The sequence below is a fragment of the Bos indicus genome, chromosome 4, assembly GCF_029378745.1.
Source record: "Bos indicus isolate NIAB-ARS_2022 breed Sahiwal x Tharparkar chromosome 4, NIAB-ARS_B.indTharparkar_mat_pri_1.0, whole genome shotgun sequence".
Taxonomy (NCBI): Eukaryota; Metazoa; Chordata; class Mammalia; order Artiodactyla; family Bovidae; genus Bos; species Bos indicus.
The window spans coordinates 82,860,624-82,878,123 of record NC_091763.1 but is presented as its reverse complement, the minus strand read 5'-3'; the positions used below and the strand labels follow the sequence as shown (position 1 = coordinate 82,878,123).

Below are 17,500 nucleotides of genomic sequence, written 5' to 3'. Positions count from 1 at the left end.
ATCTTCTCTACTAGGTCAGGAAAACAACAGACTCCAAGGACCTGGTTGGAGTCACTGACCTCTCCAGTCATTCCCCGTGCCTAATCCATTACCAAACAGGGAATAAATCCAAGAATTCTGAGCCAGCTGCTGCTGCTGCTGCTGCTGCTAAGTCACTTCAGTCATGTCCGACTCTGTGTGACCCCACAGACGGCAGCCCACCAGGCTCCTCTGTCCCTGAGATTCTCCAGGCAAGAACACTGGAGTGGGTTGCCATTTCCTTCTCCAATTCAGGAAAGTGAAAAGTGAAAGTGAAGTCGTTCAGTCATGTCCAACTGTTCACGACCCCATGTACTGCAACCTACCAGGCTCCTCTGCCCATGGGATTTTCCAGGCAAGAGTACTGGAGTGGCCTTCTCCAGTACTTGCCTTCTCCATCTGAGCCAGCACCAACCCTCAAGCCTGCAGTGCCTGTATTGCCTACCTCCTATCCCTACCTCACTACAGAATTTACAGAAACTTCACCTGTAAGAATAAGTTGTGTTCTGGAACCAAACACTCTGATGCTCTGGCCACCTGTTTGTGCTACCTAAAAAGCCTTTATAGAAGTCTCCCTCTGTGCCTGCTCTCAAATTGTGCCCATATCTTTTCAATATTTGTAGAAATATATAAAAATTGAACCTGATAACATTAAATAAAGATGGAGCTCAAGTAAAAGCACATTAGGTACAAATGATCAAGAACTGAAAAACTGAACCCACTCTTACTGGGCAGCTTGGGCTTGTGTGGTCCCATCTCAGCTCACATACATTGGAGAGTATGATTTCATCTTTTCTCACCATTTTGCCTAAATCTTCTAAATATCCTCCCTTTAAAGTGTTTTCATGCATAAAATCAGTTCATGCTTAGAGTATACAGTGTTTCTTTAATTTCCAAAGTTGAGCAATAATGGGAATAATATTTTTGAGTATTTTATAGATGTATATTTGTTACATTTTATAGGTATTTTGTGATCTGTATGTTTTAAGAGGAAAATATCTGGGTTAAATCTAAAGTAACTTCTTTCCAGAATCTAATTCTCATCTAGTAGACAAAATGAGTTGTTACAGACTATGAATTTTTAATGATGATCTCTTAAGCTATTCCTTTGCTGAAAGACTGCTCCCCTCTGCCTAAAAATAACCTTGTGGTTTCAAGAGCATTGAAATAAAATCCTCCACTGCTCGTCAGAGAATTTTATTCAGCTTTGTATTTCTCGAGATTTTGGTATCACATTTTCTGCACTATTTAAAAAATTTTATTTTATTTTGGAGTATAGTTGATTAACAATGTTGTGTTAGTTTCAAGTGTACTTCCAAGTGATTCTGTTATACATATACATGTATTTATTCTTTTTCAAATTCTTTTCTCCTATAAGTTGTTGCAGAATACTGTGCTATACAGTAGGTACTTGTGGGTTACCTGTTTTAAATATAATAGCTTGTATTTGATATTTTTCATTCCCATAATGACTGGAAAGGCAGCTCTAAGTTATGCAATTTAGCAAATTTGATGCCATACAAAAAGAAATTTGAGTTGAATGGTGTCACAATGACTTATTCTATTAAGATGACCTGAAAATCAAATTTTGAGTACTTAATAGATGTATATTTAACATGACTTACATGATCTTTTCTGGGAGGAAAAAGATAATTTCATTTTCTGATTAGAAGCAGAAGCATTGTTTTCATACACAAGTAATAATACAAATTATGAATTATTACTAATTAGTAGTCAATTACAGAATCCTTTTAAAAGGTCAGAATACAAAAGATTAAATATTCAGAATATAAAAACAGGATGCGATGCTTCTCACATCACTTAATGATCCAGACCATGCACTTAGGAATAGACTATCAGATTCCAAACTTCACCACAGTAACTAGTCATGTACTTTATTTAGGCAAGTGCATGAACTTCTCTCAAGCTGTTTCCTTATTTATGAAATGGGAATATAAGAATTTCTGTTGAGGAAAGAGATAAGGCCCTAAGACTACTTATCATGGTGTCTGGCCTTCAGTAAATAGTAGCTGATATTATTATTCTCTTTAAAAAGATGGTCTGCAGCCATTTCATTAAAATCTTCCAACAAAGTGCGTGGATTTTATATTGCTTAGCTGTGTCCAATATGGATATTATATGCAATAACCATTTTATCCATTAAGAAAGGAAACAAGCTCATCAGTTCAAGACTTCTTGCCTCTCTGGCAGCCACAGGCCATAGTACATTAGGCTCAATCATGTTGGAATCTATAATGATTTTCTGCTAATCAAGAAACTCTTTGAGTGTTGAAACTTGTTCTGTCTTGTGTCTTGTTCACCTTTTTATCACCAGCATCCAACACAGAAACTGTCCTCAATAAATGTTTGCTGAGAGAATAAGCAAATAAGGATGTCCAACCATGCAGACTCTTTTCATCGACTTTGGAGCTGAGATGGCTCATTGAGCTCACAAATCCCATGAAACTGGTTGTAACAAAAGATGTGACTGCACAAGTTTCAACTGATCTCAGCCTTGCTCTAAGAATTTAGAGTAATAAGAAGTGGAGTAATAAGAAGTGGGATTTATCTATCATCATTTACTATAATTTTTTTCCACTGCTGTTAAGGATGAGCTGAAAACCAAAAATGTAATTTTTTCAAGTTATTGGGAGAGAGAAATACTGTGTTTACTACAGAGAAGAGATAAATTAGAAAAGTATTTCTCACTTAATCCATTTATTAGAAAAGAATTTTGAACCAGTAACTTATACCAACAGATTACAGACATAGTCCTCAAAATACTTTAATTTCTACCCTGAGTCTATTCTTTGTTGGATAAAAAGTTGAATTTCTAAAAGTAGAATTCCAACTTCTTACAAGCAAGGAAGTGAATAAGCCATTTACAAGGCAGTTTTGTTTCCATATACAATGACCAGTAGTTGCAAAACTCCTGTTCATATGCTGAGGCCAAGAATATGGCAGTCAAATAAGGCGAATCCTAAATTGCTTTTTTCTAAAAAGCAACCATTTTCACTATTAAGTTGAAATAGGAAAAAATTACTTACCAGGAGGTATTACTACGAGCTTAGTTCCTTCACCAAATACCTTGATCCAGGTTGAACTGTCACAATGATTGGAGCTTCTACAAAAATCTCAGCCCTCTCTTCACTTCAACATGTGATTAGAAGTTCAAAATACTTTGTGGGGGCAATTTGATCTTCTAACTTTTGAAAGTCCTTGAACATAGGTTTCATGGCATCCAATATGTATAGATTTACCTCATATCAATCGACCCAAATGTCTTTCATTTTCCTCTGAGTCATAAACATTAAAAAGCACTGATAGATAATGGAAAGGGTAAAAACAGAAAAAGAAGAGTTTGGCATCAACCAACTGCTTTTCTAAATTTCCAGGAAAAGTATTCAGAGAATTAGGGCTTTCTTTCTATTCTCAGGTGTTTGGTTTTGTTGAAACTGTTCAGAGATGTTATCAAAGAACGTCTCTTCTGTTCTCACAAACCCCAGGGCTGCTTCATTAGTGACTCAGGAATGTTTTTTGGTTTTTTTTGAGACAGAGCTCTCTTCATTTATTTCTTGTGAGGATGCGGAGGAGAACCACACGGAGGTGACAGAAGCTGGTGTCCACCAGGCCCTCATTGCCAGGTGGCCTCTCTGGAAGGGCTGTCAGCTCAGAGGCCCTGGATGCCCTACACGCCAATCATAAAAAGGTCATGACTGTCCCCTTCTTGCCAATCTGCCAGCGCTCCAAGGGGAAAAAGCGGATCATTATCCGGTCCTCGGCCAGGTCCAGCTCCTTGGTAAGGAACTCGAAGAAGCGCGCGCTGTGGCCGCGGTCCTCCTGGGCCGTCCCCACCTCACCGATGGAGGAGACGAGCAGCTGGGCGCTGGGCTCCACCAAGCAGTTCACCACCATGGCCAGGCCGGACCGCACCGTCATGTTCACGCAGTCCTCAGGCTTGCTCAGGATGGTAGCAGTGGCCGTGCAGAGCCACTTCTCCAGCCCCATGGGCACGCGGCTGGCGGGCAAGCTCGTGTCCAGCTCAACGAAAGGCATGTTTAGCGGGAAGGGTGCGAACGGTCGCCGGGGACAAAAAAGGGGAATGTATTTCTGAAAGGTGGAAACACTTCAGTTCAGTTCAGTTCAGTCGCTCAGTCGTGTCCGACTCTTTGCGACCCCATGAATCGCAGCACGCCAGGCCTCCCTGTCCATCACCAGCTCCCGGAGTTCACTCAGACTCACGTCCATCGAGTCAGTGATGCTATCCAGCCATCTCATCCTTTGTCGTTCCCTTTTCCTCCTGCCCCCAATCCCTCCCAGCATCAGAGTCTTTTCCAATGAGTCAACTCGTCTCATGAGGTGGCCAAAGTACTGGAGTTTCAGCTTTAGCATCATTCCTTCCAAAGAAATCCCAGGGCTGATCTCCTTCAGAATGGACTGGTTGGATCTCCTTGCAGTCCAAGGGACTCTCAAGAGTCTTCTCCAACACCACAGTTCAAAAGCATCAATTCTTCGGCGCTCAGCCTTCTTCACAGTCCAACTCTCACATCCATACGTGACCACAGGAAAAACCATAGCCTTGACTAGCTGGGGAGAAGGCAATGGCACCCCACTCCAGTACTCTTGCCTGGAAAATCCCATGGATGGCGGAGCCTGGTAGGCTGCAGTCCATGGGGTCGCTAAGAGTCGGACACAACTGAGTGACTTCACTTTCACTTTTCCCTTTCACGCATTGGAGGAAATGGAGGCCCACTCCAGTGTTCTTGCCTAGAGAATCCCAGGGATGGGAAAGCCTGGTGGGCTTCCATCTATGGGGTCGCACAGAGTTGGACATGACTGAAGCGACTTAGCAGCAGCAGCAGCAGCAGACTAGCTGGACCTTTGTTGGCAAAGTAATGTCTCTGCTTTTGAATACGCTATCTAGGTTGGACAAAACTTTCCTTCCAAGGAGTAAGCATCTTTTAATTTCATGGCTGAAGTCACCATCTGCAGTGATTTTGGAGCCCCAAAAAATAAAGTCTGACACTGTTTCCACTTTTTTTCCCATCTATTTCCCATGAAGTGATGGGACTGGATGCCATGATCTTCGTTTTTTGAATGTTGAGCTTTAAGCCAACTTTTTCACTCTCCACTTTCACTTTCATCAAGAGGCTTTTGAGTTCCTCTTCACTTTCTGCCAAAAGGGTGCTGTTATCTGCATATCTGAGGTTATTGATATTTCTCCCGGCAATCTTGATTCCAGCTTGTGTTTCTTCCAGTCCAGTGTTTCTCATGATGTACTCTGCTGAAAATGCAAATATACCAACATTAATACAGTGGGCAATGTGAACAAAGTTTTTGTTTTTTCATAAAACCACTTTCACTATTGGATCACATGATGTTTACAAAAGCAATGTCAAATGAGAAAATTTACTTAAATTAAACCTTAAAAACTATATCTAGTTCTCTGCATAAGTTGAAAGAAGTCTTGGGATGCTGCTCTGTAATGTTATGTCACTTATCCTGGATTGGGGGAAAATAAATTGCCAGAAGCAGCTGAGTGCTCCTCTGAGCACAGATGAGTTGTCCATCTTCAGGATTTAGACAGAACAGGTCCTGAGCACCCCCATGTCCACCTGAGATCCACCCAGTCCTGGTCTAATCCCCTGTGAGCAATCAGTGCCTCTGTCCTGAGGGTGAATGTAAGAGGAGATCATGGTGGGCAACTGCCCATTCACAGCAGCTCACGGACCCCAACACAATGGGAGAGGATGAGAGACCCGGATGAAAATCATGTTTAGAAAGGGTTTTTAACTGAAAATTCCAAGGTATTATTACTTGGAGCTGTCAAATACCTTTTCCATCTATTGTAGGTAAGAATGATACCCGCCCATTCAATTCCTTTCTGATCCTTTTCCTCTGTTTTCTCTTATTCCAAGAAAATGAGCAGAATTATAAAGTATTTTAGGAGGTGTCTGTATTTCAAGATCCACAAAGGTAGTAAAATACAAAAGAGTAAATAGAGTTATAAAATCCCTTATTAAATTAGAAGAACTATATGAAGAGTATAATATCTTAATGAAAAAAATAAAAGTATTAGTTGCTTAGTCATGTCTGACTCTTTGTGACTCCATGGACTGTAGCCCACGGGGGTGCTCTGTCCATAGAATTCTCCAGGCAAGAATACTGAAGTAGGTTAGTCATTCCCTTCTCCAGGGCATCTTCCTGACCCAGGAATCGAACCTGGGTCTCCCACATTGCAGGCAGATTCTTTACCATCTGAGCCATCAAGGAAGCACAATAACTTACTAAAGAGCATAAAATAAAATCTGAACAAAGAAGCATGTCATATTTGTAAAGGAGAAACTCAAGACCATAAAGAAGCTAATCTTTCCTAAAAGCATATATATAAGTTGACTGCAATTCCAATCAGAATTACAGTAACATTTTATTTTTTGGTCTTTGCTGTGAAGTATGGGGGTGGACTAGATAAGTTGATTTCAAATTCTAGTGGGAAGAATAAATACAAGATAATTGAAAAATATTTTAAAAAACAATGGTGAAGAGACATTGCACATAGTAGATTTTATCACTTATTACAAAGCTACTAACTAAAATATAATATTTTATTTTTCAATAATAAAGAAATATATTATTTTAAAACCAATTTTGGGCTATTGACTACTATGTTGGGAAAAACAAAAATAGCTCTCTACCTCATACCATATAAATGGGGTTCCAAGTGGATCAATATCAATATTGAAATGAAAAGGACTCTAGAGATGTGAGCTAGAAAGAAGCAGGAGGCTAATTGCGTCTGTTGTGTGGGAAGCTTGAAAAGGGAAGAGGCATAGTACATAATACTAATGTTTCAGAAGGAGGAACTTGGAGAATATTCACTTTTTACAGTATTTTTCAAATAAACACTTTTTTGAAAGAATAAATGGTGGTGACTTAGTGAAGACTTTAGTGACATGATCAGATCTGTGTTTTAGGAACATAATGTAAGAGCAGAAAGATGGGTGGGTCAGTGGACCAATCCTGAGGAAGCAGACATGTTTCAGAGATGATTGCCATGAGCTACTGAGAGGCGTCTGTGGACCCAGTTACTGTAGTGACAGGGGGATGGACAGAAGGGCTGGTGCAATAAATATTAACAGGTTCATCAGGTTTCTAAGAAGTTCAAATGGGAGAAATCAAATTATTAAGGAGGTTGAAAGAGAAGGAAAAGATGTTTTAAAATCAGAAAGATAAAGCTCCAATTCAAACCCCACCACTCCTGGTGACATGTCCTTGGGTACATCTCAGAGTGTCAGTTTCCTCATCTTTAAAAGGGAGGTGTTACTATCTATTTCTCAGTACTTTTGTAAAGTTCATATGAGATAATGTGTCTAGAAGATGTGAGGCAAAATTCAGGAACAGAGAATTCACTTTTGCAAAGAATAGAAAAATCTTAGCACTGCATACAAAAATAAATAATTTTGCTTTTAACCCTGCTTCATGTTACACACGCACACATACACACAACTCACCACATTCTGAGGTGACCAACTAAGGCAACTAAAATCCTACTTTAGTATGAGGAATGAATAGAGAAATATATAAATAACAAACAAGTCAAGTAAAGTACTAGTTTCAAAATGACCCCTTGAGGGTTTGCATCATTTTCTCAAGTATGATTGATGATTCCATAGTTGACCAAATTTATCAAATTTGGCGGATCACCAAAAGTTATGAATCTCATATTATGATCATTGCTAGGATTAAGTGGTTATTTCTGTCCTGGGCTTACTGATTACCCTGCACATGTCAGCTGGAAAATAAGAGTTTCTACAGTTGCACTAAGTCATAAAGAGAGAGAAATAGCAGTTCTCTGCCTAGCATCTGAGAATTTGGGTTTGGGGCTTTGTCTTGACAGCCAATTCTATTCTCAGACAGTACATGAGAGGTTCAGCCCTGGTTTGTGGTTTCCTTTCTACCAGAAGAATCCAACTTCCCAGGGCCTCCTGCCTCCTCCTTTCAGATCTCATTTCATGGGAAACACCTAAAGAAATGTCAGGTTCCTTCATTGCTTTTTTCTCAAGACCAAAGAAAGCCAAAGATGTGGAAGGTCAAGAAAACACCATCTGTTTTTTACAAAATATTCTTGTATGGTATTAAAGGACACAGAAACATATGCTCTTTACTGAGATAGGAAAGTTTGAGGAAAAAACAATGCAAATTGTGCAGACTGGGGTGAAGGAATGGACTGGAATCAATTTTATTCTGGCAACTTATCAGAAATCCAAGAAGAGAGGTATTTAACTGTATTGTAAGGGTATAGATTTTGTTGTTATTTCTCTTCTTTATGTGATTTTCAAGTCTGGCTAGTAAGAAATGCAAAAGGCAGATCAGGGCTACCAAACTTGGAACCAACTGCATAACCATCAAGTTAGAATGAATCCCAGGTTTCAGACCGAAGAGCAGGAAATTTAGGACTTGGTTGGGTAAGTCCTTCTGTAAGTGATGTTTACAAATCTATTCACTAGGAAAGCAATCTCCACATTTGATGTGTATGCCAAGAAAACTATTCTAATCATTGAGAATTTCAGAACAGATGGGAATCTACAGAAATGAAGGGGAGTAAGTAGCCATACGGAGAAGGCAATGGCAACCCACTCCAGTACTCTTGCCTGGAAAATTCCATGGACGGAGGAGCCTGGTAGGCTGCAGTCCATGGAGTTGCACAGAGTCAGACATGACTGAAGCGACTTAGCAGCAGCAGCAGCAGAAGCAACAAGTAGCCATAGGGAAATAGAAGAGAGGTAGACAGAGCAGGGAGTCCTGACTTTTACCCTTTCTCAAGAGTATGGCAATCACATGATTTACCTACAAATCAGACCTGGGTCCTGGGGACATCACATATGAAGACAAGCCATTCTTATCACAGCTTCCTTTGAGAGAAATGCAATTGTACTAAAAGGAGTTCAATGCTAAACACAAGACAGGCAAGAAAAGGCAATGCACTGAGTCTGAAAAGCAGATGTGCCCTACCTCTGTGGTTAACTGGTTTTGCAAAAGCCACTTGTAATCTCTGAGCCTCAGCTTTCTTATCTGAAGTGTGGGCATTGGACTAAATTTGTCCTGAAGGCCCTTCCTGTTCCAAAAACTACGAACCCATGATTAAGAGCCTGTTGTGGTTGCTCGAGTGGTGGTGTGGGCAGGGGCTAGCAATAGAGAAAGTTTTCTTCCATGTTCCTTCTGACTCTGTAATACCGTGAGATCCCAGCAGGCACAGTAGTAGGTGGCTTCATCGGACTTGACAACATTATTGATTATCAGGTAAAAGATTCCGTTCTTTTTGTTATCTATCTCCAAGCGGGAATTAGGTTTGTCCAGCTTATAACTGTTAGCTGAGCCATAAAGGATTTGTTTCAGGGGCTCCCCTTCTTTCTCTTGATACCAGTGCATAATGGCATTCTCCAGGGGAACCCCTGACAGCTTGCAACTTATGTGCACTGTTCTGTCTGGTCTTCGGGTAGAGGAGAGTTGATGCTGAGAAATTTTCATTTTGATGTCTCCATCTGAAAAGCAAGGGAGGTAATCAGAAGCTGACTTAAAAAGGCTGACACAAAAACAATGGAAAGAAAGGAGAGAGGATAGAAGTCAACCTACAAACCCAAGCCAAAGACATAAGGAAAATCCACATGGTTGGCATTGCCAGTAATTGGTAAGAATACGGTGTGAATCAGGACAGAATAGGAGATGCAGTGGCAGCCCGTGTTCTGTGGAGGCAGGGATGTGGGAGGAAGCTTTGCTTTAGAACCAATGAAAGTCTTTCTCAGATCTGTCACAGTGTTATTTTTAATCATCTTATTAGTCTAAAAGAGCTTTCAGACTCCTAACAACCTCGTCAAAAAACACTTACGTTATAATAATGTACTGTTGGGACCTCCCTGGACGTCCAGTGGTTAAGACTCCAGGCTCCCAGTGCAGGCCCCGGAGTTCAGTTCCTGGTCAGGGAACTAGATCCTGCATACCCAACTAAGACCTGATGCAGCCAAATAATTTTTTTTTAATATGGTAACTTAATGTTATTAACACCTTGGAAGCAATTCTCTTCCATTTTTCCTTGATGTGTTGCTTCAGATACACTTATCCCTGGGCTCCTTTCCATTCTCTGAATTACAGATTTTTTTCACCATATTTTGTGAGAGTGTGAGTAATGAGGTATGGCTGTCATAAGAATTAGAAAGATATTATCATTACTATAAATAGTAACACATGAATATGAATATGCAGGAAGTTGTATATTATATAGATCATTCATTTGCAGAAAGTTCACAAAGTTGGGTAAATGCCAGCAATTATTGTAGTTATTGCTTAGGATACTGTGATGTTACCATATGCCATTTCTTAATTCCGCTGTGAATGAAGAAAAGTGTTGCAGGAAACAAAATCCCCGTGTTTTGTTACCTTTCAATCTTTTCCTATTTACAATTCTTAGTTTTTCAGCATTTAATCTATGCTTTACTGTGGTTTGGAGGACAATGTAAGATGTGATTTTTTTAGTCCTGAGTTCCTATTTTCGCTGTGATGACTCTGAATTGATTTAGTCTAGGCAGGTTAGGACACTGTGATTTGTTGAACACTGTGCTGAAACATTCCTGTGTGAACCTCATTCAGTCTTCAGCAACCTATGTGGTTGTTAGCACCATGCCCTCTGAAAATTGGGAAATCATGGACCTAGAGATTTCCACACAGAGTGAGGTAAATCAGACACAGAAAGACAAATATCATTTGATATTGCCTGTATGTGAAATCTTAAAAAAAGAGGTATAAAGGAACCTAGTTACAAATCAGAAGTAGAGTCAAGGGATGTAGAAAACAAACTTATGGTTACCAGGGGATAAGAAGGGAAGGAATAAACTGGGAGATTTGGATTGACATACACACAGTACTATACATAAAATAGATAACTAATAAAAATGTACTGTCAAGCACAGGGAACTATCCTCAACACTCTGTAATGGCCCATATGGGAAAAGAATCTTTTAAAAAAGAGTGGATATATGTATATGTGTAACTGATTCACTTTACTGTACAGCAGAAACATAACAAAGTATATCAACTGTACCCCAAATAAAAATCTAAAATAAATAGACTAAAAATAAAGTGAGAAAACAGAAATAAATGATTCAGTAACTTGCCTAGGTCACCCTGTCAGGGAATGGCTGAGCAGGACTTAGAAATCCAGTCCTATGTCACTAAAAAGACCTTGTCTTTTCCGCCACTCATTCATTCATTCTTTCTTTCTTTCCAAGCCGACACATCATGTTGAGCACTGGTTTATGGCTTCCTTCCCAAGAGGCCCCCATACATGATGAAGCTGTGACCATGTGGGGTAATTTAAAAAGCCAGCCTATGACCAAGAGTTTAGGATGGAGAATAAAGTGATCTAACTGAAAAAAAAGCCTCACAGATCAGGTCCTGGACTAGTTGCTCAGACACTGCTCAGGGCGCATGTGCAGGAAAAGAGCCCTTTATAGGAGGCAGAAAGCCGGGGCAGCAGGGGCAGCGGTGGTGGGGGTCGAGGGGGTAGGGTGCTTTTGCCCAGACTCCTTGGTGTGAGGGTGGTTTTCGTTCAGACAGCGGATCTCTTCTGCAACATGTTGGCCTGAGGGCGGTTTTTGTTCAATGACAGCGGATCTCTTATGCAACGTGTGTTCCACCCAGCAGGCGCAATAGTAGAGCCCCGCATCCTCTTCAGTAGCCTGGTGTATCCTGAGGCTCACCAGTGAGTTACTCGGCCATTTCCTTGCTTCATATCTTTCCTCACTAATCCCTTGTTCGTGAACAACATTCTCATTGGAGGAAATATACAGAACTCGTTTTAGAGGCTGCTCTGGTTTCTGTCGGTACCAGTGCATGTATACATTCTTCTTTAACTTATCTATTTTTATTTGGCATTCAAGAAATGCCGTATTTCCTTTTTTCTTGGTAATTGATGTTATGCGTTGTGTTATTGGAATATCTCCACTTGTGTCTGAAAGAAAAAACAGGAAAAATTAGTGAAAACTTGATGTTCATTAAGGTAGTCTACATGTATTCTCTACTCATGAAAAGCCTGGGGACTGATGTTTAAATTTTCTTCCCGAAGAACTCAAGATATGGGTGGAATTTTTCAGCCTAGCTCGAAAGACCATGTGACCAGCGTCCACCTGAAAGGGGTGATGTGACTGTCCATGATCAATCCCCTTCCTTGGGTAAAGCCACTCACATGTCCAGAGGGAGGCCACCACCAAGACCTGGGGCAGGAGCAGCATGCTGCCGGCTCTTGTCAGGAGATGTGATTGAATAATGGGAAGATTGCAGAGCAAACGGGCAGGCTGATTTAGTAGGAGGAAGTGGTGTTCAGAACCCACAGCTAGGATCCAGGCCACAGGGACAGGGGCTGGTGGTAATTCTCAAACATCCTGTGGAAATAGGTCTGCTATTTCATCAGCAGATTTCTTTCAATCAGCCTGTGATTTTCACCAACCAGTGACATTAGTATAAAGAAACAATTATACGGTTAAGGGACCAAAGTCCTTTATTGATCTAACAGAGGGGAAGAGAAAGACAAGGGAGGAAAGGCCAAAGTCCACACTTGACAGGCTCATGGGAACTTGAAACATCTTTTATGGTCACTGTACTGCATCAGGCAGTCACAGATGTAGGGACAGCTTACTAGTAGTGTATGACCCTGCTCTATACTTTCTATAACCCAGCTGAAAAGAAGATTTATTTCAGATTCTTATTTTTGAATATGACCATTAAATGGGATCCTTAGAGATGCTGTGTCCTTGGAGTGCCTCAATATGCCTTAAAAGCAAAAACCATTGTTATTTTGTATTATAAAATGAGTGCAACTTCAGTATGGATCATAAAGAAACACAAACAGAAGAGAAGAAAATGGCTTTTTGTCCCATCGCATAGAGACAATTAGGAGGTAACAGTGTATTCTCTTACAAATTAATGTCTATTCCTTTTAAAATTTTGTTTCACATGGGTATGATGATGTGTATGCAATGTTATGCTGTCTTTATCATTTAATAGGATACCATGAACATTTTTATATTCTGTAATTTCTTCCTTGTAGGGTTCTGACTCTTAGCAAGGTTCTTTGGTTGACCACCACGTTGACTTTCAGATAAGTTAGGGTCCCACAGACTCTATTCATTTTACATGGAAGTCCACAAAACAGGAGAGCAGAATAGAAAATTCATTACTTAATTCATCACTCAGTTTTGAAACCCTGTTATGCTACCTTTGGTCACCTAGTAGCTTACCAAAATATACTTTATCATCTGTCTTCCTTTTCAAGCTTTATTTCCTTATTGCTCCACTTGTTTGCCTGCATCTCCCAAATAAATTCAGTTCAGTTCAGTCACTCAGTCGTGTCTGACTTTTTGTGACCCCATGGACCGCAACATGCTAGGCCTCTCTGTTCATCGCCAACTCCCGGAATTTACTCAAACTCATGTCCATCGTGTCAGTGATGCCATCCAACCATCTCATCCTCTGTCGTCCCCTTCTCCTCACACCTTCAATCTTTCCCAGCATCAGGGTCTTTTCAAATGAGTCAGTTCTTCACATCAGGTGGCCAAAGTATGGAGTTTCAGCTTCAGCATCAGTCCTTCCAATGAATATTCAGGATTGATTTCCTTTAGGACAGACTGATCTCTTTGCAGTCGAAGGGACTCTCAAGAGTGTTCTTCAACACCACAGTTCAAATGCATCAAATCTTCGGTGCTCAGCTTTCTTTATGGTCTAACTCTCACATCCATACATGACTACTGGAAAGACCATAGCTTTGACTAGATGGCCCTTTGTTGGCAAAGTAATGTCTCTGCTTTTAATATGCTGTCAAGGTTGGTCATAACTTTTCTCCCAAGGATTAAGCATCTTTTAATTTCCTGGCTGCATTAACCAGATTTTTTAGAGCATCAACTTTGAAGATACAAATAAATGGTCCTCCCCTCCTATGCTAGCACTCCTTTGAAGATGAGTTTTCCTTTCCAGACACCAAGGTCAAGCTGAGTCACCATGCACATGCTAATCTGTCTCTTTGAAATCTTGAAGAAGAGCACCCTTGTCATGTTTGATGTCTGTTCTTTGTTCTGAGAGAAATAAAAATGTCATTGAGGCATCCCAAATGGTGCTGGGTGCCATTGTGAATGTGGTTTCAGATATGTTCCTGCATTACTGAGAACTTGAATTTTCTGAAGGGTATCAAACTCAGGGACACCACCAGTCTTTTTAAAAACTGTTATCTGCTAGCGGCTGCCAGCTGAGACCTTATGGTCTTGGGGGTCACCTTTTATATCTTGCTGGCTCCAGTCTTACTCATTAACACAACAAACTATGGCTTATAAATCTGTGTCACCTGGGCTGTTGCCTTCAGTTTAACTCAAGTAAAAAATTTTTTGTATTTTTGTTAAAGATTGCTTATGGATTATTTGCATCAGCAGGCTGTTGTGTCCCTTTACTAAAGGCTGCAGCTCCTATCAGGTGACCTCTCAATACCAACACCCTGCCGGTCACGTAGCAGTTCCATGTCCCTTCAGGTCTAAAGGGAGAGTGGCTTCGTGCTGCCCTGGCAAAGCTGAAGGGTCGGGGCAGAAACTAGATGGCATGCAAAACTGAAAATATTTCCTTCACAGAAAATGTCTGACAACTCCTATTTTGGAACAATTAAAAAGAACGTTTACATTCATTTATTATACTTGTAGTGCATATCATGTGTTTCTGCAAATTCGAATTTTGACCTATAATGTATGTTTTATGCCTAAATAGCTTACTTTAACATCTCTCATAGAATAGGTTGGCTGGCAATGGATTTCCTCAATTTTGTTTTGTCTGAGAATTCTTCATTTCTCCTGTACTTTTGAAGTATATTTTTACTGAGATGTCCATTTTCTCTTCCATCGCTTTCAAGATTTTATTCCATTGTCTTTTTGAGACTTCCCTGGTGGTCCAGTGCTTAAGAATTATGCTCCCAATGCAGGGAGCCCGGGTTTGATCCCTTGTCAGGGAGCTAGATCCTACATACCACAACTAGATCCTAAGACCCAGCGCAGCCAAATAAATAAATATTTTAATAGATTTTAATTCATTGTTTTCTTGTTTGCATGCTTAATGAAGTGAGTCTACTATTTTTTTCCCATCCAGCTGCAAGCCTCCACCCCCATTCATTTAACTGTTGACCACAAAGGAAATCACATCTCCACACTTCTGTTTCATCAGTTACAAAATGTGACTCATGACAGCACCAATGTCAATGGATTATCTCAAACATGAGAACAATTTACCTAATTAGAACAGTGTCAGAAAGAGTAGCAACTGAATGCATAGCCAATGTGAGGCTTAGCAGATTCACTGCAGAATCCTGGGGAAAAGGATCCTGACTGGAGTGTCTACCTTGTTCTGGGATCATCTAATGGCTCTGGGGGGTCAGAGGCCTGTGCAAAAGGAACTGTGATGGTCAGGCTGTAATACAAACCCTGAGTGCATAGTCAACAGTCACCCCATTCATGGAAGAAAGGGAAAAGAGCCTCATCTCACTTTCACCACAGTCTGCAGGGAATAACCAGACTCTGAACTTCTTCAGGATGGCCTGAAAGAGTTGAAGGGACATGGGATTTAGGGTCTAAAAAGTCATTTTATTCTGCTACATCTTAAATTACTAGTATTGATATGGAAAACATGAACATTACATTGCATCTGTGTTGTGATGCTGATGTAAGATGCAATAAATATCAATATTTCTGGCACAGGGTGATTTCCTCTTTGAGACTGAGCCATGTAACTTGCAAATAACCTCTGGATAGTTAAAAAAAAAATCATACAAGACTCACTTTCCTTAGTGGGAGGCTTAGGCAGGGCTCCCAGCTGTGCAACGCCTGTGGCTGCCTGCGTTGAGGATGTGGTGAGCACAGATCTGGTGATGGTTCTTGTGTGTATTATCCAAGAAACTCCCACACTGTGGGCAAGCAACCAGCCGGCACAGTAGTATGTGGCCTCATCTTCTTTCTCTAAGAAACTTATTTTCAAGGTAGAGGTGGAAGAGGGTTTATCTTTTCTGGCCTCAAGCTTGTTTTTCTTCCCTCCTAAGTCGTTTAGCGCAGGGGTATCTAAGACAAAAAGTAGCTGTTCTAAACCTTGATCTGGTTTTTGCCGGTACCAGTGGATGTAATCTTTGCTAAAGTCCTTAGAGAACACCTTGCAAGACATAATTATACTCTTTTCTCTTGTTCCAGTAACTGATACTTCAGTTTGCACCAAAGTTAATTGCCCAAGGCCAACTGCAAGCAAAGAAGAGAAATTCCCATAAACAAAAGACATGTGAAGAGGCAACAAGAAAGACCTTCTTCAGTCTCTCCTGTAGACTGAAATGACTGAGAAAGCAACTCACAAGACCAGAGGGAGGAGAAGAGGACCGCTTCCAGGAATGCCATCTCGTCACCAGACTGACTCCCAGGGAGGAGGTAAAAAAGGCAAGGTCTGTTGGAAGGAAGTCTCAGGCCAGTGGCAGGGGAGTGGGCCTGGATCTTGTGTCCCAGAGGAAGAGGTGGATCTGGTGGTATGGTTGTCTGGGGTTCTTCATAATCTGCAACAGATATGAGCAGCTGTGGTTTCACGGGGGTTTCCTGCCCCTAAGTCCTGGGCAGACGGTTTAAGAGAAGGATGATGATCCGGACAGACAACCCAGAGATAAATGCGTATACTTGAGAGTGGGGCTACTCTCATAGCTGCTCAGCTCATCTCCCTGAAATTCCTCTAGTAATGTTGCTGCAGAAATAGAAAGACGTCCCTGCTGTGTTCTTTCTCTATGTCTGTCTTTCTGTAAATGGTTGGTGATCCAGGACTTGTGTATAAAACCTGACCTTTATTTTTCTGTAACGCTACAGAAAACCATCAGACTTTAGAACATCTTCTTGACATAATTTAATATGCTACAGACACAAGCACTGGAATATTTTTGAGTTTTTTTTCTAATTAATTGAGATGTCACCATGCAAATTACCATCCAGAGAAATTACACTTTGTTTACAATCTGGGTGCCTTCAAAAAGGGACTACATTGCAATTTCTTGTGGATCTTTAAGACAGAGCAGTCTGTGGAAATCAGCTTCTACTCAACCTGGACCTGAGAACAGTTTCATGAGCATTATGTCACACGCAGGAGTATTTTAAAAGCAATGTTCTGTTAAATATGCAGTGATAACCTTTAAAATTAATATGGCATCTAATATGTATTGAGGACTTTCTAGTCATCAGGCATGGTTCTAAATGTTCTCATATTATTTTATTTAATCTTCTTCACTATCCTGGGAGGTAGCTGTTATGAATATCTCCATTTGACAAAGGACAACAGTGGCAAACAGACTCATTTAAAGACATGGAGCTGGTAAATGTGGGAACTCCTATAAGCAACCATTATTTATTAAAGGAAATGGGTAAAATAAGATGTAAAGAGGACA

At 40.6% G+C, this 17,500-nt stretch overlaps 1 protein-coding gene, 1 long non-coding RNA gene and 1 gene segment (V, D, J or C); 1 reads left to right on the top strand and 2 right to left on the bottom strand.

Moving 5' to 3' along the window:
• LOC109557567 (T-cell receptor gamma chain C region C10.5-like) overlaps nt 1-16,584 on the bottom strand; it is a 29,003-nt gene extending 12,419 nt beyond the window's left edge. Inside the window, 2 exon segments of the C gene segment in view lie at nt 16,016-16,322; nt 16,433-16,584. Coding sequence covers nt 16,016-16,322; nt 16,433-16,475 — 350 coding nt within the window.
• Nucleotides 2,992-17,500, top strand: part of LOC139182748 (uncharacterized) — a 98,071-nt gene continuing 83,562 nt past the window's right edge. For all 6 annotated transcript variants that reach the window (XR_011566288.1, XR_011566287.1, XR_011566289.1 and 3 more), the window contains exons 1-2: nt 2,992-3,123; nt 16,012-16,505. This is a non-coding gene — a long non-coding RNA (uncharacterized lncRNA). The remainder of the gene's footprint in view (nt 3,124-16,011; nt 16,506-17,500) is intronic.
• On the bottom strand, nt 3,578-4,089 carry LOC139182747 (D-dopachrome decarboxylase-like). The gene has a single exon (XM_070788057.1). The coding sequence runs from the start codon at nt 4,072-4,074 to the stop codon at nt 3,718-3,720; it is 357 nt and encodes a 118-aa protein (XP_070644158.1). The 5' UTR covers nt 4,075-4,089; the 3' UTR covers nt 3,578-3,717.